This window comes from Salvelinus sp. IW2-2015, linkage group LG4q.1:29 (assembly GCF_002910315.2).
Source record: "Salvelinus sp. IW2-2015 linkage group LG4q.1:29, ASM291031v2, whole genome shotgun sequence".
Taxonomy (NCBI): domain Eukaryota; kingdom Metazoa; phylum Chordata; class Actinopteri; order Salmoniformes; family Salmonidae; genus Salvelinus; species Salvelinus sp. IW2-2015.
The window spans coordinates 61390366-61411643 of record NC_036842.1 but is presented as its reverse complement, the minus strand read 5'-3'; the positions used below and the strand labels follow the sequence as shown (position 1 = coordinate 61411643).

Below are 21278 nucleotides of genomic sequence, written 5' to 3'. Positions count from 1 at the left end.
GCCTAGGAACCAAGGTGGTTAGTAAACTTGCGACGTCGAACGCCAGAAAGAGGAGCAGGAGTAGACTGACATTCCCCTCACAATCACACAAATAGCACATAATGACAAAAATATATATTTTTTTACATTTTTGCAAATGTATATACAGTACCAGTCAAAAGTTTGAACACACCTCTCATTCAAGGGTTTTTCTTGAGAGAATGCCACGAGTGTTGCAAGCTTCATCAAGGTGAAGGGTAGCATTTTTGAAAAATCTCAAATATGAAATATATTTTGATTTGTTTAACACTTTTTTGGTTAATACATGATTCCATATGTGTTATTTCATAGTTTTGATGTCTTCACTATAATTTACAATGTAGAAAATAGTCAAAAATTAAGAAAAAGTAGGTGTGTCCAAACTTTATACTGGTACTGTGTACATCACAATTACATAAGTATCAGACCCTTTACTAAGTACTTTGTTGAAGCACCTTTGGCAGCGATAACAGCCTCAAGTCTTCTTGGGTATGACGCTAAAGCATGGCACACCTGTTTTTGGTGAGGTTCTCCCAGAGATGTCCGATCGGTTCAAGTCCGGGCTCTGGCTGGGCCACTCAAGGACATTCAGAGACTTGTTATTTGTCATTATGTGCTATTGTGTGTAGATTGATGAGGGGGAATGTCACGTCTACTCCTGCTACCTCTTTCTGGCGTTCGACGTCGCAAGTTTACTAACCACCGGTCCTGGCAACCATCATTGCGCGCTCCTGGCATCTATCCTTATGCGCACCTGAGGCACACTTGGACTCCATTACCTCACTCATTACCTCCCCTATATCTGGCACTCCCTTAAGTTCATTCTCCAGGCAGTATTGTTTATGTGTTCCATGTTCAGACGCTCCGCCTATGTTGTGTCGTTCCACGTTCTTAGTTTTATTAAACTTACCACCTGCTTCTCGACTCCCAGCATCTACGTTACAGAATACTGCCTCGACAAATGGAAGCAGCAGGAAATCAGAACATCTTCCAGACGGTCGACGAACAGGGATACCTACTTCATCAATAACAAAACCAACTGGCGCAACTCGGGACGGCTATGGAAGAGGTTCTTCGAGACGTTGAACACTGCAAACATACCCGAGAGGCATTGCCTTCAACTAGCGGAGGATACTTTACCACCAGTCGACCCAGTGAGCCAGCACACCAGGCCATTCAGCAACCCACCCAGGTCATAAATGCCCGTTTGTCCCTCCCAGATAAATATGACGGCACCCCATCTAAATGTCGTGGCTTCCTACTACAGTTCTCCCTCTAGTTTGCGTACCAGATGGGAGCCACCTCCACCTAGAGGTCCAAGGTTGCCACGGTTATTTCTCTGCTGACTGGACGGGTGTTGGAATGCGCCACGGCYGTCTAGGAGAGGAGGAGCTGGATTCGTTTGGGGGGTTCGTGGCTCTGTTCAGAGGTATCTTCGATCATCCCCCGGAGGGCAGAGGGGGAGGTGAGCACCTACTCCAACTAMGGCAGGAGAACCAGACTGCTGCCAAGTATACGCTCACCTTCCGGACAGTAGCAGCATCCAGTGGATGGAATGAGCCGGCGCTTCGTACGCTATTCAGAAGAGGACTGCGAGAGGATGACCAGATGGAACTGGCCTGTCGAGCCGACGGCCTCTCYTTAKACGCACTCATCGCGATGGCCATCCGTCTGGATAACCTACTTTGGGAGCGTCGGGAACCCTCATCGCTTCTCTCCCTCCCTCAGTGAACACTCTGTATCAGAGCCTGAACCCATGGAGGTAGGGGTAACACATGTCCCCGTGGTGGAGAGACACAGATGGAGACAGCTGGGGCTCTGTCTCTACTGTGGTCAAGGGGGGCACCAGCTCCAGCGGTGTCCGATACGTCCCAACTCACTATCCACGAGCGCAGAGGGACAGTCACGTGATCTTCCACNCTACTGTGGTCAAGGGGGGCACCAGCTCCAGCGGTGTCCGATACGTCCCAACTCACTATCCACGAGCGCAGAGGGACAGTCACGTGATCTTCCACTTCCTGGGGCAGGTGTGAGTATCCCCTCCTCATCACTTTCTGACAAACCTTTTTTGGTGTCAATCACACAAGCTGACTGTCCCTTATTTACTGTTTCAACAGCGCTAGTTGATTCCGGTGCCGCAGGGAACTTTATTGACCAGACCCTTGCCTCCTCTCTTAACATCACCTCATATCTGCTCTCCTCTCCTTTTCACGGTTCAAGCCCTCGATAATCAGCCACTAGGTTCCAGGACCATCACACACATCACCACACCACTCTCTCTCACTGTGGGATCCATCCATCAGGAGAACATTCCCTTTTTCATCAGGAGTGCACCAGGTTGGAAGATCAGCCTCGGCCTCCCATGGCTTCCATGCCATAACCCCACCATCTCATGGTCAAGGATGAAGATCACGGACTAGGCACCTGAATGCCTACTTTCCCGTCCCCTGTAGTTGTCCCCTGTGGTTGAGAGTCCTGTGGTTGCCCTTCAGCCCAACATCCCAGAGGTATACCAGGTATATTTTCCAAAACTTGGGCCACCTGTTTCCCTCCTCATCGCACCTGGGACTGTGCCATCAACCTGCTTGCAGGATCTGCTCTCCCGTGCAGACGCATCTACTCTCTATCGGTGGCTGAAACCAAGGTCATGGGAGAGTACATCTATGAGGCGCTCCAACAAGGTTTCATCCGCACGTCCACCTCTCCTGCGGGCTTTTTCTTCGTGGCTAAGAAGGATGGAGGTTTTATGGCCGTGTATTGATTACAGAGGACTGAAGGAGATCACCACCAAGTACCGATACCCTCTCCCGTTGCAGCCGGCAGCCATAGAACAGCTCCGTGGGTCCCGGATCTCTACCAAATTGGACCTGCGGAGTGCATACAATCTCATCTGCATCCGGGAGGGGGATGAATGAAAGACAGCTTTTTACACGACGTCTGGTCACTAATAGTACTTGGYGACGCCTTTTGGTTTAGCCAATGCTCCGTCAGTGTTCCAGGGATTTGTCAATGCAGTGTTCTGGGACATGCTCGGATGTCAGGTGGTCATGTATATCATCAACATCCTGGTCTTCTTGGCTACCTTAGAGGATAACATCACTCACGTCCGAGTAGTTCTGGAACGCCTCCTGGCTAACCAACTGTATGTCAACACAGAGAAGTGCCAGTTTCATCAGGAAGCTGTCTCCTTTCTAGGCTACCAAATCAGCCCGCAAGGAGTGAAGATGGACGTCAAGAAGGTAGATGCGGTCAGGTCATGGCCTGTCCCAACCACCATAAATGGGTTACAGCGGTTTTGGGGATTTGTCAACTTCTACCGCCGTTTCATCAGGAACTTTAGCTCCATCGCCTCTCCTCTCACCTCTCTCCTCAAGGGTGGTCCCCATAGGTTGGTGTGGAGTCCAGCAGCTGACGAGGACTTACGCCTGCTGAAGGGACGTTTCACCTCCGCCCTATTGCTCAAACACCCAGATCCCATGCTACCCTTTGTTGTAGAGATGGATGCYTCAGAGGTAGGCGTGGGGGCTGTTCTGTCTCACCGACAAGGTAATCCACAAAAATTGTATTACTCTAAGAAACTGTACCCTACAGACAGGAATTATGACTTCGGTGATCGAGAGCTCCTGGCGGTGAAGTTGGCATTAGAGGAGTGGAGACACTGGCTGGAGGGCACCAACCCATTTGTCAGCCTCATCAACCATCGGAACCTGGAGTACATACGGACAGCGAGGACGCTGAATCCGTGCCAAGCAAGGTGGGCCTTTTCTTTACTAGATTTGACTTCACACTGACCTATCGCCCAGGTTCAAAGAACACCAAAACCGATGCCCTGTCCCGTMTCTACGATTGCACCCATAATTCCTTCCTCTCGTGTCGTAGCCCCTGTGTTCTGGGACATATATGTGGACATATACGCCTGCCCTGCAAGAAGCTGAGCCCCCGGTTTGTGGGGCCGTTCAAGGTTCTCCGGAGGGTCAATGAGGTGACGTATAGATTACAGCTCCCCTCTGACTACCGTATCTCACCCTCCTTCTTAGGCCGGGGGTTCCTGGTCCCCTGGCTGAGGTTGTCTCCCACGACACCCCTCTATTTCAGCACGTCTAGGGTGGATTGGGGGTACTGTCACATCTACTCCCTCTCCGGCTTTCGACGTCGCCGGTTTAATAACCACTGGTCCTGGCATCTATCATTACACGCACCTGAAGGCACACCTGGACTCCATTACCTCACTCATTAACGCCCCTATATCTGGCACTCCCTTAGGTTCCTTCCCCAGGCAGTATTGTTTATGTTCCATGTTCAGATGCTACTCCTATGTTGTATCGTTCTTTGTTTTATTAAACTTACCTGCTTCTCGACTCCCATCGTCTACGTTACAGGGACAAAAATATTTAATACATTTTAGAATAAAGCTGTAATGTAACAAAATGTGGAAAAAGTTAGGGGTTTGAATACTTTCCGAATGCACTGTATGGACATGTTTACTACTACACATAGAAAATGTGCCTGGTTGTAAAAACATGTTAATTGTCATAGAATGCATGTACATAGCGGTAATTATTCAAATGGATTTGGTTTTARATATACTTAAAYATAAATAATTTCAAAATCCTTATAATAAGCAAACCAGTTTGCACAATTTTTTGAAATGTATTTTTATTTTTTATTGACGGATAGCCAGGGGCACACTACAACACTSAGACATAATTTACAAACTAAGCATTTGTGTTTAGYGAGTCTGCCAGGTCAGAGGCAGTAGGGATGACCAGGGATGTTCTATTGATAAGTGTGTGTGAATTGGACAATTTTCCTGTCCTACTAAGCATTCAAAATGTAAYGAGTACTTTTGGGTGTCAGGGAAAACATATGGAGTAAAAAGTAMATTTTCTTTAGGAATGTAGTAAAAATTGTCAAAAATATAAAAAGTAAAGTACAGATACCCCCCCCCAAAAAAACAACTTAAGTAGTACTTTAAAGTATTTTTACTAAAGTACTTTACACCACTTGGTAATAGTAAGCTTTCAAGTATTCCACAGTTCAGCCTTATGTTTTATTTTGTGTCTGAATACCCCAAAGTATGTGATTAACATGATAGGTTAAATTGAATTCACCAACATTGCTTTGTTAGAATGGATGTTGKTTAACCTTTGACAGTGAGGTTCAAGTAACCAAGAGGATTTGTTATGCTTTATTCATGTGTATATATCCTTTTGTAATCCTTTGAATATTGTAGTTTAATTATAATAAACTTTAAATGAATATTTGTGTGGAATGTTCACATCAATTGGAAAAGCAGTATGTATTTGTTAAATTATTACTTGATTAAAAAGTTGTGGACAAAAATGTGGGTAGAAAATAATAAGGAAAGGGTGTAAATATTAGCCGGTGATCTATATTATAACGGGGATAATAAAAAGTTAAAATTGAATCATGAAAAGCACATCTTGTTCTTTTTGAATTCAGGTTTTATTAAGTCAGGGTAACTTGGTTATCATAGCTACATGTAACAGGASTGAGATCCCCTTGGGACCAGAACTGACTTAAGTATTACTGAACCGATACCCCCATCTATACAGAGACACAGCAATACTATTATGACAACAGTATTGGAACAATATGATAGYGTCTGTTGTGGAAATATTATTTTCAATGTTCAAATCMAGAAATACAAAAATGCTCATCCCCATCTTCACTCACATGTCAACAGAGAAATACTAAAATGTAAACGCCTCCCCCACTCAACAACTGACAAGATGAAATATAATAAAATAAATMATCATAAATAGTGTAAGTAACRCTACTTGTAACATAKGGACAGCTCTAGTGGGGATTGGGAGAGGTGGCAACACTGGAGCAGCTATGGTCAGTCAATACTCAATAAATTAAAAAGCAAACAGAGAAATCATACACATAAAAGACATACATTAAGACTGACACATTGAATAAAAKACATGTATGCACTTACACACAAGAGACAAGAAAACAATGAAACATGTAATTGTTCAAAAGTGCTTCAATACCTCTCGTTCATAATTATTAACTTCTAATAACTTTAAAAAAGTGCAAAATGGCGGAGAAATAAATAGTCTTTCTGTCTTCAGGACTGCAATAGTGAATGATCGGAGGGAAAGAATATACTGTACATGAAGTTAAAATGCTCCATCACTCTTGCCAATGCAGGTTAGTCAAACTTGGTCGTTTGAATGGGGCTCGAGAGAAGAATTGCCAGGTGTGGTGGTAATTCTAACCAAAAGGAGAGAGACTGTATTCTTCAACTTCATTATAAGATTAGCCAAAATGAAGCAATCAATAACAACCACTCAATCAGTGCATCGTTAGGAAAGCGCAATGAACAGAGTTRTATCTCTCCTCTTATAGAAAAAGTACAACCTATTTTGTCTACGTGGCAGTTTAGCAGATGTGCAGAAACAGGCCCTGGGAACAGAGATATAAAACGTAATTTAGCTCGTCTGTGTAGATCAAGATAGCTGATATCGCCACCACTCTGTTCCTCCCTGCTCTTCCCACTAAGTCACACAAGACAAGTCTGTATCAGTAAAAAAACKAACATATAACAATAGACAAATCTCTATGTAAAACAGCATAGTATGTCTAATTAAACAGTATAGTATGTAATTAATATTTCATTTCCACCACACAGGGTAAGGAGTTGTTAAGCTCCAGATGACAAGGCTCTCTCAACCCTCCTGTCCAAAGTCCTCTGTGAACTTCCTGACCTTGAACAAGTCCTCCGTGTTGACTGTGGGGCGCGTGGTGGACAGGGACCGCAGCATGTCAGACTGGAGGGCAGAGGACACAAAGCAGATAACAAACCATTAGCACTGTTCACACACAGCGGACAAACATATGAGCATGGTTTAGCAYTTGTATAAATGTGTAATACCTCAATGTGTATGTTGAAAAACAGCATGTATGTATGAACAGAATGTGACTGAACATTGTGAGTGGCTCTAAATTATTGTATTTTCTTTTAGATACAGTCAATATTGGGCCTATATTAATTTCCAGCTACATTTGAATCATAGAAACTGATATTTTGAACGCTAGAAACTAACCCTATAAAGACATTTGTTTATTATAAAAAGCAAAAATGTTGATACAAAAACCTGTAATTGAAGTTACGGTCATTTTGTAATATTAGGTTTCTACACTGTGTTAAAGCACTACCACTACCACTACCCATTACATTGTACACTGTTTCTTTAAGAGCTTCAAGTTCATTGCTATAACATGATCAGGGCCAGTTGTTTTGGTTGGTTTTTGTGTTTCTTTTCTTTGACCGGTATTTCCAGCATTATCCACTAGGTTTGCTGCAGGTAGAACATCCTAGGAAATGGACATTAATTAATGGTCAATTAATCAATAAATCGGCCTGCCTGGTTGTGTGTAAATGTTTGGTGGGGGGGGATCACCTAAGCCAGGGGAGGCGTAGCTCTATGAATCTCATATTGCTCAAATGAACAGCAAACCTGGTTTCAAAAAACAGATATAGCAACAACTCAAGGCACAACTCCTCTCCCCTATTTATCAAATATWTTTTGTGTGTATGTATTGATATAGTGTATAGGCTATGTGTGCCATTTTTAAATGTATGTAGTTCTGTCCTTGAGCTGTTCTTGTCTATTAATGTTCTGAATTATGTCATGTTTCATGTTTGTGTGGACCCCAGGAAGAGTAGCTGCGGCTTTCGCAGCAGCTAATGGGGATCCTAATAAAATACCTAAATGTAGACTAGCCTACCGGCACTGTATCTGTGAGCTGTTGGCAAGAGTGCACGTGCCAATACCATAGTAGGCACATTTTATATTTTGGGACAAAACTATCAGAAGACTAGAAAATTCGAATTTTACCTTAGATTTTTATTCAGTACATGAACACTTTACCAAAAAGGACATTTTGTYTGCAATATGTCATAAGGCACTGATTTTTATCCACAACAAGTCTGTTTGGTGGAAACACTACTGGTGGGAACATTTTATTTATGCAGATTTTAGAATATTCGCATGAAAATCCATTGTCAAATGGATAGAAACCTAGCTAATCCTTCTCCCTTTAAACTGCCCCTAATTGACAAATGTTTTACTACAACTTCCAAGTCCATTGGAGAGGATCAGCTTGAGCAAAGTRAGGTGTAGAATCACTGATCTACAAATAATATTCCCTGACAAATAATAGGCTTTGTGCAATTAAGATTCATAGAGCTCCGCCTTCCCTGGCTTAGGCCATCCCCCACCAAACACTCACGCAATTAAAGAACATTTCTTAAGATTTGTTACCTGCAGCAAACCTAGTGGATAATGCTGGCATTACTGGTAAAAAAAAACACAAAAATACAAACAACTGGCACTAGTTATGATCACTGATTTCCTGAAGAAGATATCTATCCCCTTTCCTTTCTTTCTGTGCCCCCAAATGTATRGATATACTGGAAATTAAGTAACCAGGTTATTAGCTAGCTAATGAGGTTACATGATTGAACAATGTCCAAACAAATTCCCGCGAGTGGTTTTGGAACAGCCCGCTAAATGGTTTATGAATGTATAGCCAATTYACGATCGGAAGAAAAAAACATTGCGTTTGTATTATGGATCATATCTTTTTACCTGTTTACCTTTTTACAATCCGTTTTCCCTGTAGCAGTGGTGCAACCGTGACAGTAACAAATCTGCACTCACTCACTTTCTCTCTCGGGCACTCGAAAACAACGGTACAGCAAAGCCTTATCAATACAACAACTATTATCCGGGTGACAATTCATCAAGATGCACATCGCTCCCAAAATAAAATGTCAGGTTGCATAGCAAAATACTTAGGAGCATATGTGACCAAAATGGTCACACTTCAGAGCCCTGGTTGTGGATGTGTGCTTGATACCATGCAGACGATGGGCTCCAGCAGCTTGTCGCTAGGCACTTCCATCCAGGTCATCTCTATGGCAGCCGGGTCCCCAGGCGAACACGGGGTCAGAAGGTCATCCACCATCAATTGACTGTTGGCACGGGACGCCCCTCGAACCTAGAATAGCATAACAAACAAACTATCTTAAATAGTCTTAATAGTAGGGAAAGAGATACACCTTTAATGTGGTGTACATGAGTCGACTACAATGGAGTTACTATATCAAGTGTATAACCTTTTTGAAGTGTGTGGCTGACTGCACTTTCCTGACAGGCTGCATGAGGGCATCTCGTACAATGATGCTGATGTCAGCCCCAGAGTAGCCTTCTGTCTTTTTGGCAAGCTGACGAAGGTCTGCGTCACTCAGGCTGTGGGGCGTGTTGCCCAGGTGCAGGCGGAACATCTGGGACCTAGCAGGCTCCTCTGGGAGAGGGATGTAGATACGCTTCTCAAACCTGACGGTGACATAATGTACTGATGAGAATGCTTGATGATTACTTTATTGCATCTGTTAGTATGGTGATTTTTCAGTAGCAYATTGTGAAATAATAATGTAATGAAACAGAATCATTAAAAGCTTTAAAGGAACCTGTAACCACACCTGTATAGCATAAAAAAGCCAATATACAAAAGAAATAGACACACATTGTAATCCAGATGCATGCCTGGATAAGAAGTGTCATAATCAATATAATTAATGTACTTATGACTATAGCCTGGTGGGTGCTGATATAATCTATATAATGAATGTACTTGTGACTGCAGCCTGGTAGGGGCCCCCATAATTTTTTAAACCAAACTTTCACAGTTGCACCACAAATATAATAGGTTAAGTGATTTGTAGAGTGTTAAATGATTTGTAGTGGCGGGAAAAAGCCTGCCTCAAAGAAAGAACTTAGGGTGGGAAACAATAGTGGCCAAAGCCAAAAATAGTTAATTTACATTACATTACATTTTATAATGTAATGTAAGGATGAAACTGTATAAAAGGAGTGTGCTGGGGCTGGGAAAAACAGTTKATCCGTGGACCAGCTCGGCTTGTTACATTTGAATTCACAAGTTCCGGTATCTGAGAAATATTATTGGACCAATATTTCTACGACATTAGGAAATTATTTTAGCTTGAACAATACAAAACCCCAAAAATCCCATTTTGGGTGCGTATCTATTGTTCTACAAACATTTCAAGAAAARTCCAGGGCTGGTCTTCCACTCAATGGAATCTACATGAATAGGTACACACAGTTTCAGCAAATATTCAGGCTTTATCATTACTTCTGTGAATATGTTAAACAACAAACCTATGTCCCATCCCAACTTGACCCTGTCCTCCTATTTTGACCACTGACCTTCTGCGGATGGCAGCATCCAGAACCCAGGGAATGTTAGTGGCCCCAAGGGTAAGGATTCCATCATTGTTGTTGCCCACACCTGTCAATCAGAGAGGAGGAATGAGAACTCTATATAAGCCTGTTGCTCATATGGAACGTGCATTGAATCGGAAAGGTTCAAGTCAACTGATGGAGAGGATTAAGTCTGATGGAGAGGATTAAGTCTTCTCTGATGAGGTGTTTGTTTGGTCTGAAGTGTAATAGCTGTCTTGGCAGATGGTGGGGAGTGGGTGTAGTGACTAATCTCTCACCTTGCATCTGTACCAGGAACTCTGTCTTGATCCGCCGGGCTGCCTCACTCTCATTCTCATTCCTGGAGCCACAGAGCGAGTCCACCTCGTCAATAAAGATGATGGAGGGCTTGTGCTGGCGGGCAAGATCAAACAGGTTCTTCACCAGTCTGACGGATGGAGAGAGAAAGAGAGGCACAAACATTTCACAGGACACATGAGTATGAGTGAGAAAAAATGGATCTAATCAGTTGTGGATGCATGCATAATGGGGATTTACACAAACAGTAGAATTACAAATMAAAATTATGTCTCACTTCTCACTCTCTCCAAGCCACTTGGACATGAGGTCTGATGATGACACAGAGAAGAAGGTGGAGTTGTTGGCTTCTGTGGCTACTGCTTTGGCCAGGTAAGACTTTCCTGTCCCAGGGGGTCCAAAGAGTAGAATCCCTCTCCATGGAGTGCGTTTGCCTGCAACCAGAGACAAATTCAAGCATAACGAACAAATAGACAGAATACACATACAGTAGTATATCGTTATGGTGACACGTCCACGCAGAAGATAGTGAGAAAGATGATGTTTGGGAGAAATAAAGACATTCTAACCTGTGAAGAGGTGAGGGAATTTAATGGGCAGGATTACGGCTTCCTTCAAGGCCTCCTTAGCTCCCTCTAGTCCAGCCACATCGTTCCACCGGACATTGGGCTTTTCCATTACAATGGCACCTGTACCAGGACAAGAATCAGTGAAGCATCTAAGTTAATTTCCTTCATGTACATGAGAGACACAGTTTAGACAGCCGACATGTGAAAGAGGAGATAAACACACTCACCCATTAGTTGCTCTTGCAGTTTCTTTCTCTCTGGATTTTCACCCTCGCTGTCACTGTCACTCCTAGAAGGAATATACATTTCTAAATGTGAAACAAACTATTTGGTGCTGGTGACTGTGTGGCCCTTGTCATTGTCTGCAATGCATGCATGCRCAGTTTTTATGATCTATTTTCAAAGTGTTATTTCCTAGGTATGCTTTTGTTAATGCAGGACAGTGTCTGTGTGAACAAATGTGTGACAACTTACTTATCATTACTCTGTGCTTCCTTGACAGGCTTCTTCCCCGCTTTTTCTTTGTTCTTCAAGTAATCTTTGAGTTTCTCTGCCCGGTCTAGGTACTGCATACACTTCCCACGTATGCTCTCSTTTGCCTTGTCACTGTGTGCATCATCTGTAGAAAATAAATAAAAAAACATTACTTTTTAACCACCTTCCATCCATTAAGTATTTTCTAAATCAATGTTTACCTCCCAAAAACACAAGCTATGTTCCCCTCTGCACACTTAAAAAAAATTGGACTGCGGCCAGTAGAAGATGACATTTTACACTCACACTTGATAGCATGCAGGAAGTACTCCACTGCATGCTGGTAAAGGCRCAAAGCCTCCTCATAGTTCTTGTTCTTATCCTCCTCTGTGGCTTTGGTCACAAGATCTATCGCTTTCTGCGTAAGAGAAGAGAAAGGAAGGGATGAAAGATATACATGAAAACATCATGGTAGAGTCCAGTAACTGTGATAAGTAAAAGCTGACATTAACAGACAACAGTGGAGGCTGCTGAGGGGAGGACGGCTCATAATAATGGCCGGTATGGCGTGAATGGAATGGGTTCAAACACATGGTTTTCATGTGTTTGATACCATTCCATTCACGCCATTCCAGCCATTACTTCATTCCAGCCATTATTATGAGCCGTCCTCCCCTCAGCAGCCTCAACTGACAGAGAAGTAATTACCTACCAGCCTAATACTTATAATAAATAGACTTGACAATCCATTAAGGACATCATTGCCTAAGTATCAGTAGCTGAGAAATTCCAACTCTCCATGTACAAGTACAACGCATTTGAGTGGCGACAAGTGTGGGCGGACTGGTGCTCCGACTACATTGAGTCACTGTCAGTCGATACTTACTAGCTGTAAAAATCTTAAAGCCTTACTGTGTACTTATGTTTGTCCTGTGTGAAGAGGCATTTCTATGTTTGCTGAAACCCATACTTTTAATAAATCTTTGGTCAAATAGAACCATTGACTGTTTTCTCATTTCTGTTGCTCTAAGGCTGCATTTACACAGGCAGCCCAATTCAGATTTYCCCCCCACTAATTAGTCTTTTGACCAAGCACATCAGATCTGGGGCGGCAGGTAGCCTGGCGGTTAATTGGGTCAGTAACCGAAAGGTCGCTGATTCGAATCCCTGAGCAAGGTGGAAAGATCTACCGTTCTGCCCTTGAGCAAGGCAGTTAACCCCGACAACATCTGCCTGCGCCGTGGATGTCGATTAAGGCAGCCCCCCGCACCTCTCTGATTAAGAGGGGTTGGGTTAAATGCATTCAGTTGTGCAACTGACTAGGTATCCCCTTTCTTTTCACATCAGATCTTTTTCAGAGCTGACCTGATTGGTCAACAGACCAATTAGTGAATAAAAGATCAGAATTTCACTATCTGTGTAAATGCAGCATAAAATGGCAACTCAGCGCAAATGCATGTGCCAGTTGAATATCAGATTACATAGGCCTACGTCTACAAATACTCATTGTCCAAATGAGGAAACAGTCGGTGGCTGTATTTGACAAACGTTTTATTTAAAAAATATGGATTTCAGCAAACAAAAAAAGCCCAGACTTTACACAAAACAAACATAGAAACAATAGTAAGAATTTAAGATTTTGTACTCGTCGCCACTCAACTTCCTTGTACTTGTACAGTGCCTTCAGAAAGTATTCATACACCTTGACTTTTTCCACATTTTATTGTGCTACTTTCTGAATTAAAAATGGATTAACTAGACTTTTTTTATCACCAATTTACACACAACCCCATAATGTCAAAGTAAAAAACATTTTTTAGGGTATACTTGGCCTTGTGTTTTTAGGTTATTGTCCTGCTGAAAGGTGACTTTGTCTCCCAGTGTCTGTTGGAAAGCAGACTGAACCAGGTTTTCCTCTAGGATTTGGCCTGTGTTTAGCTCTATTCCGTTTATTTTTWWTTWAAAAAAAMCTYCCTAGTKCTAGCCGATGACAAGCATACCCATAACATGATACAACCACTCCCATGCTTGAAAATATGAGAGTGGTACTCRGTGATGTGTTGTGTTGGATTTGCCCCATACATAACGCTTTGTATTCAGTCCATAATAAAGTGAATTTTTTGCAGTTTCACTTTAGTGCTCTATTGCGAACAGGATGCRTGTTTTTGAATATTTGTTATTCTGTACAGGCTTCCTTCTTTTCGCTCTGTCATTTAGGTTAGTATTGTGGAGTAACTACACTGTTGTTGATCCATCCTCAGTTTTCTCCTGTCACAGCCATTAAACTCTGTAACTGTTTTAAAGTCACCTGGCCTAATGGTGAAATCTCTGAGCGGTTTCCTTCCTCTCCAGCAACTTAGTTAGGATGGAAGTCTGTATCTTTGTAGTGACTGGGTGTATTGATACACCATCCAAAGTATAATYAATAACTTCACCATGCTCAAAGGGATATTCAATGTCTGCTTTTTTTTAACCAATTGGTTCCCTTCTTTGTGAGGCATTGGAAAACCTCCCTGGTCTTTGTGGTTGAATCAGTGTTTGAAATTCCCTGCTCGACTGAGGGACCAATTATAGATAATTGTATGTGTGGGGTACAGAGATGAGGTAGTCATTCAAAAATCATGTTAAAACTATTATTACACACAGAGTGAGTCCATGCAACGTATTATGTGACTTGTTAAGCACATGTTTACTCCTGAAGTTATTTAGGCTTGCCATAACAAAGGGGTTGTATACTTATTGACTCAAGACAGTTCAGCTTTTTTATTTTTTATTATGAATTTGTAAACATCTCTAAAAACATCATTGCACTTTGACATTATGGGGTATTGTGTGTGTATGCCTGTGACACATCTCAATTTAATACATTTTAAATTCAGGCTGCAATACGATAAAATGTAGAAAAAGTCAAGGGGCGTTAATACATTCTAAAGGCACTGTACGTGGAGAGTTGAGATTTCTCAKCTTAAGTAACAGTTACATGTGTCACCGACAACAAGTGTAGCTAGCTAGTTACCTAGCTAGATTAAACACTCTATGGTTGGTAGCTAATAATGTACAATTCAATAACAGCTAACCCATTCATCGATGCTAACTACCTTTAGCGCCTATTRACGATAGTATCTTCTGGCCGGGGAAGTTTTATTAAGAGCTCCAACGCTCATTCTGAACGTTAAAACGCAGAACTTGCAGTACGGTTTTGGAAACAAGTAATTTATCTTTCACATCAGCAAGAAATTATAATAAAAAATKGTTAAATTACYACACCTTTATAGGGTTAGGGTTCCCACACGCCCGTATTTCCAYGTTACAGCGCTTGTTTACGGAAAACAGACGGAAGATAAGAGGCATATCTGTCCTAATTAACGTTAGTTATCTGCGTCTCCGAACACCTGTGTTTAAATGGAAGACGGACGCCAAAAACATGTCACTGAAAAATACTGTTGGCTAGAACTAAGTTAAAACCGGTTAAAACAGTGTACATTAAGTGTATATTTTGCATTTGTGACATTATTTTGATGTGATATGTAAGTAGAGGGGTTTATGTTTCCATAACCGTACCACAAATGAGAATCGATTCACGTTTAGATGGAGTATTTGGCTGTTTTGGCTGCCAGAGCCAATTCGCCTCWAAACAGAACATGTAAGGTCCTTGKACTATAAAAAGTTAGGCTACTTTARTCCATTATTGGGCTAAATAACAGCATACAATTTAACTGGTAACTAACGCTAACTATAAGTTTAATTTATGTGGCTAGCAAGCTACACAATACATTGGTATATACAGCCTGAAACTAATGCCTGCAAAATCGTGTTAATATTCCTTACAAGCCAGAATGTTGAATACAATAACATTTTTATTTACTCTTGTTGGTTTTCTGTGCGGTTTGTCCTTCAGCTGTACGAAATTTGAGACTAAAGGTCCACAGGAAAATATTGTTTACCAGACTTTTTAGAGAGCGCTGTAGGTACAGTGGGGAGAACAAGTATTTGATACACTGCCGATTTTGCAGGTTTTCCTACTTAAAAAAGCATGTAGAGGTCTAATTTTTTATCTATGTACACTTCAACTTGTGAGACACGGAATCTAAAACAAAAATCCAGAAAATCACATTTGTATGATTTTTAAGTAATTAATTTGCATTTTATTGCATAACATAAGTATTTGATACATCAGAAAAGCAGAACTTAATATTTGGTACAGAAACCTTTGTTTGCAATTACAGAGATCATACATTTCCTGTAGTTCTTGACCAGGTTTGCACACACTGCAGCAGGGATTTTGGCCCACTCCTCCATACAGACCTTCTCCAGATCCTTCAGGTTTCTGGGCTGTCGTGGGCAATACGGACTTTCAGCTCCCTCCAAAGATTTCTATTGGGTTCAGGTCTGGAGACTGGCTAGGCCACTCCAGGACCTTGAGATTCTTCTTAGGAGCCACTCCTTAGTTGCCCTGGCTGTGTGTTTCGGGTCGTTGTCATGCTGGAAGACCGCACGACCCATCTTCAATGCTCTTACTGAGGGAAGGAGGTTGTTGGCCAAGATCTCGCGATACATGGCCCATCCATCCTCCCCTCAATACGGTGCAGTCGTCCTGTCCCCTTTGCAGAAAAGCATCCCCAAAGAATGATGTTTCCACCTCCATGCTTACGGTTGGGATGGTGTTCTTGGGGTTGTACTCATCCTTCTTCCTCCAAACACGGCGAGTGGAGTTTAGACCAAAAGCTATATTTTTGTCTCATCAGACCACATGACCTTCTCCCATTCCTCCTCTGGATCATCCAGATGGTCACTTGGCAAACTTCAGACGGGCCTGGACATGCGCTGGCTTGAGCAGGGGGACCTTGCATGTGCTGCAGGAATTTTAATCCATGACGGCGTAGTGTGTTACTAATGGTTTTCTTTGAGACTGTGGTCCCAGCTCTCTTCAGGTCATTGACCAGGTCCTGTCGTGTAGTTCTGGGCTGATCCCTCACCTTCCTCATGATCATTGATGCCCCACGAGGTGAGATCTTGCATAGAGCCCCAGACCGAGGGTGATTGACCGTCATCTTGAACTTCTTCCATTTTCTAATAATTGCGCCAACAGTTGTTGCCTTCTCACCAAGCTGCTTGCCTATTGTCCTGTAGCCCATCCCAGCTTGTGCAGGTCTACAATTTTATCCCTGATGTCCTTACACAGCTCTCTAGTCTTGGCCATTGTGGAGAGGTTGGAGTCTGTTTGATTGAGTGTGTGTACAGGTGTCTTTTATACAGGTAACGAGTTCAAACAGGTGCAGATAATACAGGTAATGAGTGGAGAACAGGAGGGCTTCTTAAAGAAAAACAAACAGGTCTGTGAGAGCCGGAATTCTTACTGGTTGGTAGGTGATCAATACTTATGTCATGCAATAAATGCAAATTAATTACTTAATCATAAATGTGATTGTCTGGATTTTTGTTTTAGATTCCGTCTCTCACAGTTTGAAGTGTACCTATGAAAAAATTACAGACCTCTACATGCTTTGTTAAGTAGGAAAACCTGCAAATCGGCAGTGTATCAAATACTTGTTCTCCCCACTGTATATGGTTCAATAGCTATTGAACCAAGCATACCATGACAATGAAAATGGTAATATTTTGAATCAGGGGATGATGGAGAAGAATCCCAACTTTTTTTTGTGGGGGAATTTTAGATTTTTTTGAAAGAAAATTCAAACACAAATTGTGCCTTGATTCAGAATTTACCATAAGATAAGATGGCACCGATGGAGATTGTCGAAATCTTACGTGCGCCAACCCGACTTTGTTATTTTTGTGACTATTTTTGTGTTTATTCCTTACTTTTTTTGTGTAGAAAGCTCACACCATTATCAACTATGACCGCCAAGTACTTTTAAACTACGAATCGACAGCTGCAAACCTCAACTTCGACATTGATTTTGGCTCCTACTTCAACTTAGCTGTTTCGTTGTTTACCCCGCACCTACTTCCATTGTTCGGGCTACCCAAGTGACGCAAGCGAGGCTACAGTCCTTGTTAGACGCAACAACAAAATAAGCCAGCACTCCCTCTGTTTTATTGGCAAATGTCCAGTCACTTGAGAACAAGATGGATGAGCTTCCGTTTGGAGTTTCCTACCAAACGGAACTTGAAAGCTGTACTATTCTATGCTTTTAAGAAACTTGGCTGACGGGCGTATGGACATAAAAGTCTAGAGTTTCTCCATGCTTTGTCCGTGACCAGACAGCGGACTCTGGCAAAAATCAAAGGGGGAGAGTGGGCCTCTTCATAAACAACTGGTGCGCTGCTTCAAGTGTGAAGGAACTCACAAGCTTTTGCTTACGTGAGCTTTCATCTGTAATCATCACTGCTGTCTACTGTCGTGGAAAATTGCAAGATTATGTTATAATGCTTCTATTGCATTATAATGGTTGTTTTATTCGACAGAATAGAGTATTGGTGGTGTGTTCCACTGAGGATGGGCCTCTATGAGATAGCACTGACAGAGGAGATTTACGATGTCTTTGGTGTGAAACCTAAAGAACATTCCAGAGAACATGAGCTAATGGTTCTGTTCTATGCCGTACCAGGGAGAGACGGTTCCCTTTTGGAGTAAGGGGGCCAGACACTGGTCTTATACAATGAAAACTGTTGACACAGCAGTAACTGTCTGCTATGTTTAATAGATATCTTTCATACAAATCTTAACCTTTGTGAACTGTTCCTAAGATCTGTGGTTCGTTAGTGTAAGTAAGAGAGGGGTGTATCTTGGCTATAAAATATTTTTGTACTTTTCTGTTGGTACTTCTCAACGGTTCATTAGAAATAGTGAATTGTTGAAGGTCAAACGCTATTGCAAAGTTTATTATTATTAAAGATGTAGTTTAAGTATAACTCTGACTGGTGTGTAGTTTGTAACTCTACTCATTTGGTAAAGCAGAAATATGCCACCACACTACATCCCACCACAAAACGAGAATAGCACTAAGTAGGCACTCAAAGAGCTGTACAGGGCCATAAACAAGCAAGAAAACGCACAACCAGAGGCAGTGGGCGGAGACTTTAACATGGGAATCCTAAAATGCATTTTACCCCACTTCTACCAATATGTCCCTGCGCCACAAGAGGCGCTAACAATCTGGGCAACTTTTACTCTACCGAGAGAAATGTATACAAGGCCCTCCCTCGCCCTCCCTTTGGGAAACCAGGCCATGACTCCATACTCCTTCCTGTTTACAAGCAAAAACTCAAACAGGAAATACCAGTGACGCACTCAGTACGGAATTGGTCCGACAAAAGCTGACGCTAAGGTACAAGACTTCTTCGCTAGCACAGACTGGAATATGTTCAGGGATTCATCCGATAACATTGAGGAGTTTACCATATCAGTCACGGACTTCATCAATAAGTGCATCGACAACGTCGTCCCCACAGTGACCATATGTACGTAAACTCACCAAAAGCAAGGATTACAGGCAGTATTAAGGAAGTTAGAGGTAGTTTTGCCAGCCAATGCTAAATACCGCAATGACTGCACTCACATCTGTAACCATGAAATGCTTTGAAAGGCTGGTCATGGCACACATCAACACCATCATCCCAGACACCCAAGGCCAACTCCAATTTGAATACCGCCCCAACAGATCCACAGATGACACAATCTCTATTGATCACAGAGAAATACCTACAGTACATTCGGAAAGTATTCAGACCACTTCCCTTCTTCCAAACTTTGTTAAGTTACAGCCTTGTTCTAAAACTGATTACATTATATTTTTCCTCGTCACTCTACACACAATGCCCCACAATGACAAAGTGAAAACATTTTTTTTTTTTNTACACACAATGCCCCACAATGACAAAGTGAAAACATTTTTTTTTTTTTTTTTTTTGTAACGTAACCATTCAGACCCTTTGCTTTGAGACTCGAAATTGAGCTCAGGTGCATCCTGTTTCCATTGATCATCCTTGAGATGATTCTACAACTTGATTGGAGTCCACCTGTGGTAAATTCAATTGATTTGACATGATTTGGAAAGGCACACACCTGTCTATATTTGTTAGTTAGTTGTTGACAGTGCATGTCAGAGCAAAAACCAAGGCATGAGGTAAAAGGAATTGTCCGTAAGCTTGTGACAGGATTGTGAAAGGATTGTGTCAAGGCACAGATCTGCGGAAAGGTATCCAAACATTTCTGCAGCATTGAAGGTCCCCAAGAACACAGTGGCCTCCATCATTCTTAAATGGAAGAAGTTTGGAAGCACCAAGACTCTTCATAGAGCTGGCCGCCCGGCTAAACTGAGCAACTGTGGTAAAAAGGTGACGAGAACCTGATGGTCACTCTGACAGAGCTCTGGAGTTCCTCTGTGGAGATGGGAGAATCTTGCAGAAGGACAACCATCTCTTCAGCACTCCACCAATCAGGCCTTTCTGGTAGAGTGGCCAGAGGGAAGCCACTCCTCAGTAAAAGGCACATGACAGCCCGATAGGAGTTTTCCAAAAGGCACCTAAAGGACTCTCAGACCATGAAAAACAAGATTCATTGGTCTGATGAAACCAAGATTGAACGCTTTGGCATGATTGCCAAGCATCACGTCTGGAGGAAACCTGGCTCCATCCCTACGGTGAAGCATGATGGTGGCAGCATCATGCTGTGGGGATGTTTTACAGCGACAGGAACTGAGAGACTAGTCAGGATCGAGGGAAAGACGAACGGAGCAAAGCACAGAGCGAGATCCTTGATGAAAACCTGCTCCAAAGCACTCAGGACCTCAGACTGGGGCGAAGGTTCACCTTCCAACAGGACAACAACCCTAAGCATACAGCCAAAACAACGCAGGAGTGGCTTCGGGACAAGTCTCTGAATGTCCTTGAGTGGCCCAGCCAGAGCCTGGACTTGAACCAGATCGAACATCTCTGGAGAGATCTGAAAATAGCTGTGCAGCGACACTCCCCATTCAAACTAACAGAGCTTGAGAGGATCTGCAGAGAAGAATGGGAGAAACTCCCCAAATACAGGTGTGCCACGCTTGTATCATCATACCCAAGAAGACTTGAGGCTGTAATCGCTGCCAAAGGTGATTCAACAAAGTACTGAGTAAAGGGTCCGAATACTTATGTAAATGTGATATTATTATTATATATATTTTTTTTTACATATATATAAATTTGCAGACATTTCTAAAAACATGTTTTTGCTTCATCATTATTGGGTATTGTGTGTAAACAATTGAATTAATTTTAGAATAAGGCTGTAACGTAAAACAAAATGTGGAAAAAGTCAAGGGGTCTGAATAGTTTACGAATGCAATGTATGTGAGAAAAATGTCCATTGAATAATGCACACTGCTCTCTCCCACCTGGACAATAGGAATACCTACTGTACGTGAGAATACTGTTCATTGACTAAAGCTCAGCGTTCAACACCATAGTCTCCTCCAAGCTATCCCCAAGCTCGGGACCCTGGGACTGAACACCTCCCTCTTCAACTGGATCCTGGACTTTCTGACGGCCATCCCCAGGTGGTGAGGGTAGGTAACAACACATCTGCCACGCTGACCCTCAACACGGAGKCCCCTCAGGGGTGTGTGCTTAGGCTCCTCCTGTACTCCCTTTTCACCCACAACTGTGTGGCCACACACAACTCCAACACCAT

At 42.5% G+C, this 21278-nt stretch overlaps 1 protein-coding gene across 2 annotated transcripts in view; it reads right to left on the bottom strand.

The window, feature by feature from the left end:
- Positions 1-6539: 6539 nt before the first annotated feature.
- Positions 6540-21278, bottom strand: part of LOC111962305 (vacuolar protein sorting-associated protein 4A) — a 20271-nt gene continuing 5532 nt past the window's right edge. The window contains exons 1-11 of one of the 2 annotated variants that reach the window (XM_023985295.2): positions 14909-15012; positions 11948-12059; positions 11642-11786; positions 11395-11456; positions 11168-11287; positions 10876-11032; positions 10580-10728; positions 10287-10368; positions 9173-9392; positions 8914-9054; positions 6540-6818 (exon numbers count right to left, since the gene is read on the bottom strand). In XM_023985295.2, coding sequence (XP_023841063.1) covers positions 6717-6818; positions 8914-9054; positions 9173-9392; positions 10287-10368; positions 10580-10728; positions 10876-11032; positions 11168-11287; positions 11395-11456; positions 11642-11786; positions 11948-12059; positions 14909-14992 — 1374 coding nt within the window. In that variant the 5' untranslated portion in view covers positions 14993-15012 and the 3' untranslated portion in view covers positions 6540-6716. Of the gene's footprint in view, positions 6819-8913; positions 9055-9172; positions 9393-10286; positions 10369-10579; positions 10729-10875; positions 11033-11167; positions 11288-11394; positions 11457-11641; positions 11787-11947; positions 12060-14908; positions 15013-21278 lie in introns of those variants that run through there. The other variant, XM_023985297.2, reaches the window with a different exon arrangement.